The sequence below is a fragment of the Nestor notabilis genome, unplaced genomic scaffold (genome assembly GCF_000696875.1).
Source record: "Nestor notabilis isolate BGI_N333 unplaced genomic scaffold, ASM69687v1 scaffold5518, whole genome shotgun sequence".
In the NCBI taxonomy this organism is placed as follows: Eukaryota; Metazoa; Chordata; class Aves; order Psittaciformes; family Psittacidae; genus Nestor; species Nestor notabilis.
In genome coordinates this window covers 8635-17277 of record NW_009939527.1, presented here as the reverse complement: position 1 = coordinate 17277, position 8643 = coordinate 8635, and the positions used below count along the sequence as shown (strand labels likewise).

The window sequence follows — 8643 nt, the reverse complement described above, 5'->3', positions numbered from 1 at the left end:
GTTTGCAGGTCTGTGGCAACTAGAAAGGAAGGCAGATGAAGAGGGAGCATGAGTGATCTCAGGGGTCTCCACCAGGCTGCGTGCTTGGACCTTCTAGCAAGAGCCCATGCAGTTATCCCATGTGCAGGCAAGATGAAAGCTATGGACTGGGTGAATGCTTAGCACTTAGCATTTTGAAAGCATTTGTGTTTGGATTCACTGTGTCCCCAGGGTACATCTCTGCTGCTCCTCCACTCCCAGTGCCTGGACAGCTTGAGATGGAAGCGGCTCCTGAGGTGGATGCTGTCCCTCTGGAGATGGGAGGCTTTCCCTGGCACTCTCTGGACCTGCACTGGTAACAATCTGAGCTCTGTCTCCTCATGTCAGCTATGATGGCACTTCCATGGGGACTAGGTATATGGGTCATATCTGGGACTTGTTTCCCAAACACCATCCTTGTTCTCCCTCTGGGCTTCCCTTATGCACTTGGCCTCCCAGCTGTCTTCACAAGTCACCCCTGCATGAGCATCTTTGGTGCTTAGGATGGTATCTGGGTGTCCAAACTACCTATCCATCCATACATCCATGCATCCATCCATGTATCCATCCTTCCCTTCTCCATGTGATCCATGCATCCACCTATAAATCTACACAGCTCTTTCCTTTTTTTTTCGGCTGAACCACTGACTGTATGCATACCTTTTCCTTTCTCCCTTGCCTTGTGATATATATGTCGCATGTCCCTCTGGTTTCCATGATCTGCTGGAGCTGCTTTTAATTCTTTCCTTGGCTCAGGAAAGGTGGAGAAGGAAGCTGGAGCAGCCATGAGAGGTAAATTGAGACTGTTTTGCTTCGCAGTCCTGTGCAACTCGCCTCCTCTGCTGCAAGATGTGGGTTGATCCTGGCAGCAAGGCAGGGACAGGAGGAGCTAGGCATGAGGGACAGCTCAGATTTGTCAGGGCTGGTGCAGTCAAGCAGCCCAGGAACCACTGCAAATCCATCTACATCCAGTGCCCTGCTGCAAAGGCTCTTGCCAAGGCTATTGCTTTCCCAAACAAGCCCTGCACTCAGCTGGGTGGCTTGTGCACCTCAGCCCCTGTCTGAGAGATGCTCTGGACTGGGGTCACCCTGTGCTGGATGGATGGACATGGACCTTTCCACACCCTGGTGCTGAGGACCTTCCCTGACTTGTCTCATTGCCTGCTGCAAGTGTTTTACCCTCAGCAGGACTCAGGCCATGTTCTCCTGCTGGGCTTTGGCTGATCCCTGCCCCACGCCAGGAAGCTGAACCCATCCCTGTTCCTCGTGGATGCAGCCCAAAGGCTGCTTTGACCTGGCACAGCCTCAGCATCTCCAGGCCTGACTTGTACCAGCTCCCCAAGTGATATTGGCACAACATCTGCCTGGGGAGGGTGGGATACAGCAGCAAGCTTGGAATTGCCTCTGCCTACTTGGGGCAGGGCTCCAGCCTGCAGCAGGAAGCCTCCTGCTCACTGTATGAGCCTCCAAAGAGCCTGAGCCTCAGAGGAAGTGCCCTGGCCCCATGGTGGGACAGGGAGGTGCTGGCGCTGCAACTGCTCTCATGGTCCCTTCCTGTTTTTCTTCTCCACAGTTTGAAGGCGAAGTTGACTTTGGCATCTGGAGCCCTCTCCTTTATCCCAGATTGCTGTTCATGCCCGGCCTCCCCTTGCACCTAGTGGAAAGCCCTGTTAGCCCATGTCCATCCTCCCCCTGGGCAGCTGGGAGTGCAGCATCCAGCACTAAGCATCTTTAGCCCTACTGAACTTGCTGCTTCCTTGGGGTCCCTGATGCCCGTGTGTCACATTTACAGGCTGCTGGGGCAGTAGGTGAGCCATGGGGCATCCCACCAGACTTTGTGGTGGCATGCAGACCTCTCATCTGCTCATGGTATCTCCTGCTGCCAGATGGCAGCATGTCTCATCTCTAAAGCTTCCATCAGAGAGGAAAGGGATCACCGTTCAGCGCCAAGGGAAGTGGGATGCAGTGATGAGGACCAGATGAGCATCTTCTGCCCTCAAGCTGCCCTGGCTACTGGAACTGGGTGTTCTCACTACCTGACCTGTCAAGTCGCAGTTACGAAAGGGCACACAGGTCTTGGCACATGGGGACAGGACTGCTGTGGGTCACCTCTGCCTGCAAATCACCTCTGCCCACCTGAGCTTGCACAATGCAGGGACATGTTCCTTCATGGACATGTGGGGCTCTGGTGGTCTCTGCTTCCCCCAGCCAGTGGCAACAGCCTTCTGTTTGGAGCACGCCTGGGCTTTCTAGAGTTTATAAGGCAGGATACAGGGGCCAGAGCCATTGTTGTGTGTCTCAAGCAGCCATCAGCCTCTAAACCAGCACCAGGTGCTGGGAAACCAGAGTTCAGTGTGCTAATACTGAAGCCACAGCTATGAGATGGACATCACCTGTGTTCAACAACATCCTATGGACAAACACAGCCCTGAGCTCCTCTGTAGCAGCAGGGGAGCGAGATCTGCTGGTGATAATAGCAGGTTTCCAAGTGGAAAGAGCTGCGTGTGATATGCTGGGGACTCAGGTGAGACAAGGGTGACCATGGCACATCAGAAAGGGTGGTGGCTAGGTTGGATGCTGGGGAGCAGAGCATCTGGAGCTGGCAAGTTCTGGGTTGTCTCTGAGAGAAGGGATGTGGCTGTTGGGCCAGAAAGTTCTATCCCCTTATGTGTCCCAGCTTTGTGACCTGCCTCACTTGCTCCGTGGAGAGCCCGGCTCCTATCCAAGGATGATGCCACCCCAGTAGCACACTGTAGATGGAGGGCTGACCCCCATCTCCTCCATCCAGGATGAGCAAGGGTGAGGGGCAATGAGGGGCTGGGATCTTGCAAAGCCAAGCAATGGCATGGGCAGCCCCCATGCCCCTGCAGCCGGGGTGGGAGTGCAGGGACACCCAGCAAGGGCAAAGAGGTCTGTGGGCACACAAGTCATTGCCAAAAGCCACAGCCCTGCCCTGGTCCCCTCCATCCCAGTCCCTACAAGGACCCTTTCAGAAGGTGTCCCCCCCTCCAGAGGGTTCAAGGGGAGCCCGGGGCCCCTGCTGGAAATGAGGCATCTCCCCAGCAGGGCAGGAGCAAGGACCCACCCTGAGCTGGCTCTGCTCCTCATGCTCCCTGCTCTGCTGCTGCCTGTATTTCCACCCTCCCCATCTGGATCTTGTTGGTCCGCTGGCGCTGAATACGGGGATTGGGAGGTGCCAACACATGGAAGCAATCAGAGGGGCTGGGTCAAAGCGTGGGGAGGGGGCCACATGCTGAGTTAGAGGGGCTGTGCAGAGGGTCCTGTCCCTGCTGCCAGGCTGGTGAGGACAAGGAAGATCTGCTGCATCCTCTTACAGCACTCAGCAAGTGGTGCTTGGAGGGGCTAAGACTGACCTACAGCGCGCCCATCTACCTCCAAGCTGGAATCTCACCTCACGCCACTCACTTCTCCTCTGACACAGCACCATCTGTGAGGTTGGTTTTGCCAGGACAGTGCCAACACTATCCCCTTTATTGGAACCACTGTGCTCTCCAGGCACAGCATGCGGGAGAGGGGCAGATAGATGGGGGGGGTCCCTTCTGCAGGCTGGTGAGCGGTGATGGGCAGGGCTCAGCACCCCCTACTCACTGATGCCTGGCACCTCCAGGAGCCTGCACACACAGTCCCCCTCAACACTAGGCAGTGAGGTACGGCTGGCTCAGCCTCTTATCCCCATATATTCAGCAGCAGGGCTGGCCCCGTTGCCTTGAGTCCAAGGTGCCTCCAGACAGCTCCGGGTGGGCATGGGCAGCCCAAAGCTTCTGGGAGCACAGCCTCTCTCCTTAGGATCCATCCTGCATCCCCACGGCACTGGGGGCTGCTCTGGCAATGTCCATGGCTGTGGGGTGACCCGGGAAGCGTGGGGTCCTTGAGGACCAGCAATGGCGTCAAGTTCCACGCATGGGACAGCGGGTGCAGGGAGCGGGGATCGGCCAGGGATCACTACAGGATCTGTGCCTCTGCCAAGAAAGAGGGCAGGGGGTTGGGGAAGGACATTTCCACACTCCCTCCCCTGCACTCCCCCGATCACACCCCTTGCACCCCAACTCACTCGGCAGTGCCTTCAAGTGGGTGGCAGCAACCAAGAAGCTGTGGGGTTTGGTCTTGTCCTTGCCGTGCTTCCTCACCCGGAGCCTGGGGACAGAGCAGTGGTGGCTGAGGACCCCAAGGAACACCCCCCTCAACACCAGCACTGACAGCAACCCCAGGGGTTCCACTCTACATCCTCATTCAGCTGTGTCCAGCTGTGCTCACCCACTCCAGTGTGTCAGCTCCAGGGGTACAGGAGCTGATAGAGCAGGGCTGGGATGGGAACAGGAACCAACAGCACAGACACAACATGGCAGGGAGAGCCCAGCTGTGCAGGATGAGGGGACCCGGGGACATGACTTGCAGATGGCAAAGGTGTATGGAGGGGTCTCTGCACTGACTCTGGAGCATGAGAGTCCCCATCAGTGCAGCATGGGGGGATATTAGCAGCAGCATCTTTGGATACACAGAGACAGGTCCCACAGATGTGGGCTCATCAGAAAGACCCCAGGCAGACTGTGCAGTTCTGCAGGTGGTGGGGTGTGCTGGGAAAGTGCATTGATGGAGCAGGGGAGCACAAACTACCTTCAAGGGGCAGAGTGGGATGGGGACCGCAATCACGCAGTCCCTTCCCTCTCACAATCCAACCTACCAGATGAGGATGGTGACGATGAGGACAGCAGCCAGGACAAAGAAGGCGAAGATCCCGAGGGACACCAGGACAGCCGTCTTCTCCAGGGGCTCGCTGCGATCTGGGACAGAGACACTGTCATGGCGTAGGGATGCCACAGCCCCTGGCATCCAGGGGAGCCTATTGCAAGCTCCTGCACGCTCCAGCACCCCAAACACACACAGGCACGGGGCAGAAGACCCTTCCCATTACATTCAGCCACACGTGAGCCCAGCCTGGCTCCCCTGCCCACAACCCCCAGCTCTACTCACTGATGGGCTCAGGGTTAGGAGCCTGGGAGGGCTCCTCAGCCAGGCTCTCCAGGCTGGCATCTGTAGTGGTTTCTTCACTCGCTGTGGTGACCAGCTCTGAAAGGACAATTGAGGTGAGAAACACCAAACAGCACAGGCAGCATCCCAGGGACCCACAGAGAGAAGCAAAGAAGGGTGCCCTTGTGTCCCAAGGGGTGCTAGAAGTGCTCTGGGAACCCTTCTCTGCCCCAAGGCTGTGGGGGGCAATCCCCAAACAGCAGCAGCCTGCCTTGGGGCTGGGATATGCTTTGTCCCCTTTCAAAAGCCTTCCAATTGGGGTCAGTTTTTGGGCAGTTCATGGGACCAGCTTCTTGGGTCAACTTTAAGGGACCCCAGGGTGATATCTGGAGGAATTAGTGCCACGGGGAAGGGGCCAGGGAGGTGCAGCTCAAGGTGCTGGAAAGGCTCTAGGGAGGGATGGAAAAATCCCATAGGGCTGCAGCCTGTCCCCCTTGCACCTCTGGCTGGCGTTGCCCTGGCCTCGGCACTCCATTCGCTCCAATTCCCTGCATCCAGGAAATCCTTGGCGCTGACTTGGACCACGTGCTCCAGCCCGGCGAAGGCATCTGTGATCACCTCGGATAGGTTCACCGTCTCCACCTGCATGTGACAAAGAGTAGCTGTGGGGTAGGCAGGGGCACCCCTCACTGCCCTCCCTTGCCCTGTGCCCACAGGTTTGCCTTTCCTCACCCACCGCTTACCACAGACCAGGAGCGGTGGATGACAGGCCGGTACTGGAGCCGGAATCGGAGCTGGAAGTGGGGTTCCTTGGGCCAGGAAGAGGGGTACTTCCAGCTCACGAGGAGCCGCCGTGGGGCCAAGGGGATGGGCTCCACCACCAAGCCCTCTGGAGGGTCTGGCTTAACTGCATAGGAGAGGACAAGGGAGCCCTCATCACACTGTGCTGCCATGCTGCCACCCAGGGCTGGTTGCCCAGGGGATGGATGGACACTGGGATGGACAGATGGGTGGATGTGGACTCACTGATGGCCTGCATGGTGACGTCGAGGAGGCGGAAGCTGGAGCCCAGGGGGTTCACCTCGGTGATGTTCAGGCGGTAGGAGCTCCAGAACTCGGACCCATGGACAGTGCAGGTGCCGGGGCGGGATGGATCCTGCAGGCACGGCCCCATGTGCCCGTTCTTATTCCTGTAGTGGGGGGGCAGGGGGGGGGCCAGTCTCTCTCCCTCCCGCCTGCCATACACAGATAGTTTCCTGGTGACATGTGGGGACACCCCCATGCTTAAAGCCTGGTGGAGGAGGCAGCCCCTGTTACAGCTGAGCTGCCCTCGACCCTTCAGAGCTCTGCTATGTCCCTCTGAGCATGAATGAATGTCTCCATCCCAGCCCAAAGTCCCTCCTGGGAAGGTTCCCCCATGGGGCAAACTCTTCTCCCTATGGATATGGGTAACCCTCACTCTGGGGACCCTGCTGAGGGCAGTGGCAGAGCCTTTGGGATGGGGATGAGTCCCCAGGGAATAGGACCAGAGTGGGATTCAGTCCTACCTCCGCTTCTCTTCACCTGTCAGCGATTTCTTCCTGTCATGGAGAAAGATGGAAAAGCAGACAGTGAGGATGAGGGGACAGCATGAAAGGTGTCTGCACCCCCATTGCCCCAGTTGCCAAATGGGTGACATGGTAAGGGGCACAGAACTAAAACCATGCCCAGCCCTGCTGGTGAGCAGCCTGGCTTGGAGCTGGGGGTCCCAGCAATGGTACAGGGACACTGATAAAAGCAGCTCCCCAGTAGCTGGCTTTGCCCTCCCCTACAGCCCCAAGGCCCTTTGCTTCCCACCACCCCTCTGTGCTAAACCCCTGATGCTTCATGGCCCCCTCCTAAGCACCCCCGGCAGCTTTCAGCAGGGCTGTGCTTTATGAGCTCCGCCTGACTTCAAAGCAGCCTGCTAATTTGGCCTGCTGGGATAATTAGAAGCAGTGATGCTGTCAGAGCTCCTTTCATCCTGAAGCATGCGGAAGCACTTGGTGGCTTGCAGATGACCTGCTTCTCTTTTATATCCCTTCTGGTTAGCAGGAAAGGAACCTGCTCGTGCTGGCCTCCCAACATTGCTGGGGCCCACCAGGGAGCAAGCAAGTGCTTGGTGCTCTGCTCACCCCAAAGCATATACATCTCCTGCTCCAGGGTGCAGGAGATAAACCCATGGGTCAGATGGCCACCACAATTTGGTGGTTATCCTTGGACAAGACCCAGGGTTCACCCTGTAACCCCCCCAGCCCATGCCCTGCAGGGATGTGTCACCTGTAGGTGGTGATGTATCTGGTGGGGAGGAAGGTCTCCACACTGGAGGTCCAGGAGCAGGAGAAATTCTCATAGTTGGATGCTCTGCAGGACACAAAGGGGACCCCCGGCAGGTCTGGGGTGTGGGGGGAAGCGACGGTCAGCAACTGGTCACTGCAAAGTCCCCTCTTGGCAACCCTCTTACAGACCCATCCTGGTGGGGCTCCACACCCTGCATAGCTCAGCCCATGGACACACTACTCACGCCCCATCCGCAGGGACACAGCATGCAGGAGGCCACCGTCCTCGCCATGGCAGCTGTAGGTTCCCATGGTGGCCAGGCTGGCATGTGCCAGCACCAGGGCTCCCTGATGGATGGCTGAGCCCTCCGGCAGTGCCGCGGTGTCTGCCCGTCTCCACTGCACCGCAGAGCTGGGGAGGAGAGATCGGGCAGGGGGTGTTGTAGGACACGGACAGCAGGTCACCCCAGGCTCACCGTGTAAGCCATGCCATGGACACATGGAAAAGACCATTGGACACATCCTCCAGTGTGCATGGAAAAGACCTACCCAGCATGGGCACCGGCACACAACAGGGTCACGTCTGTCCCCACTTGTCCGTACTGCACACCTAAAGGGACACACAGATCCCCAGATGGGTGTTAGCACCAACCCATGGCAGGGCTGGGTGTCGAGCAGCCTGGGATACCCCCCTGGGTTGCTGGGTGCTGGCTCTGGGGTCTTGCTTCATGTAGGTACCACCACATGGGACAGGGAAGCACTGGTCCCAGTTGGGCAATGAGCAGCTGCAGCAGGACGCTGCCCAGAGGGCACCATCACCATGGGGCTGTGTTTTGTATATGCCCTGACTGGAGGCACCCCGTGGCTGGGACATAAGGGGTGCTGCGCGGGGGGCTTGCGGGGCGCTCACCTTCCTCTCCCCAGTCTTCGGGGATGGCAAGGGAGGCTGACACCAAGGCTGCTGCGAGGAACACCATCACCCTGCCCAGGCCTGGGATGGGACTGTGCATCTGGAGGAGGCAGAAGGGAAGGAGAGGGCATTATCCCCTGCAACGGGGTGGGCAGCAGGGTCCACAGCACAGAGCACCCCTGCAGGACCATGCACCCCGCATCTCCCCCACATCTCACCACATCCTGCTGGGCACAGTACAGGTACCCTGACACTGGGACCTCAGGTGGCAGGGTCTGTGCCACTGTCACAGATGGTCCCTGGCTGCTGAGAAGTCCCCATGACTGGGGGAATGCAAAGGGCAAACACTGACCAAGAGCTTGGGGCTGCATGGGTTGGCATGACCAAGGGCCCTTTGCCTTTGCGGACCCATGCCAGAGACCTAAGCCA

General features: G+C 58.2%; 1 protein-coding gene across 1 annotated transcript; it reads right to left on the bottom strand.

Annotated features, from left to right (window-relative positions):
* Positions 1–3981: 3981 nt before the first annotated feature.
* Positions 3982–8314, bottom strand: IL11RA (interleukin 11 receptor, alpha). The gene is made up of 12 exons (XM_010019913.1): positions 8215–8314; positions 7854–7914; positions 7550–7716; positions 7306–7420; positions 6555–6587; positions 6034–6197; positions 5751–5914; positions 5508–5649; positions 5011–5106; positions 4721–4820; positions 4091–4173; positions 3982–3998 (listed from the first exon to the last, which is right to left on the bottom strand). Exons 1-12 carry the CDS (start codon positions 8312–8314, stop codon positions 3982–3984), a joined length of 1242 nt encoding a protein of 413 aa, XP_010018215.1.
* Between the last annotated feature and the right edge of the window lie 329 nt (positions 8315–8643).

Coding starts and splice junctions, on each gene's coding strand:
- IL11RA (XM_010019913.1), bottom strand. CDS start 8,314: ATGCACAGTCCCATCCCAGGCCTGGGCAGGGTGATGGTGTTCCTCGCA. Junction 7,915..8,214: donor CGAAGACTGGGGAGAGGAAG/GTGAGCGCCCCG, acceptor GTGTCCCTTTAG/GTGTGCAGTACGGACAAGTG. Junction 4,174..4,720: donor ATCGTCACCATCCTCATCTG/GTAGGTTGGATT, acceptor CTCTGTCCCCAG/GCTCCGGGTGAGGAAGCACG.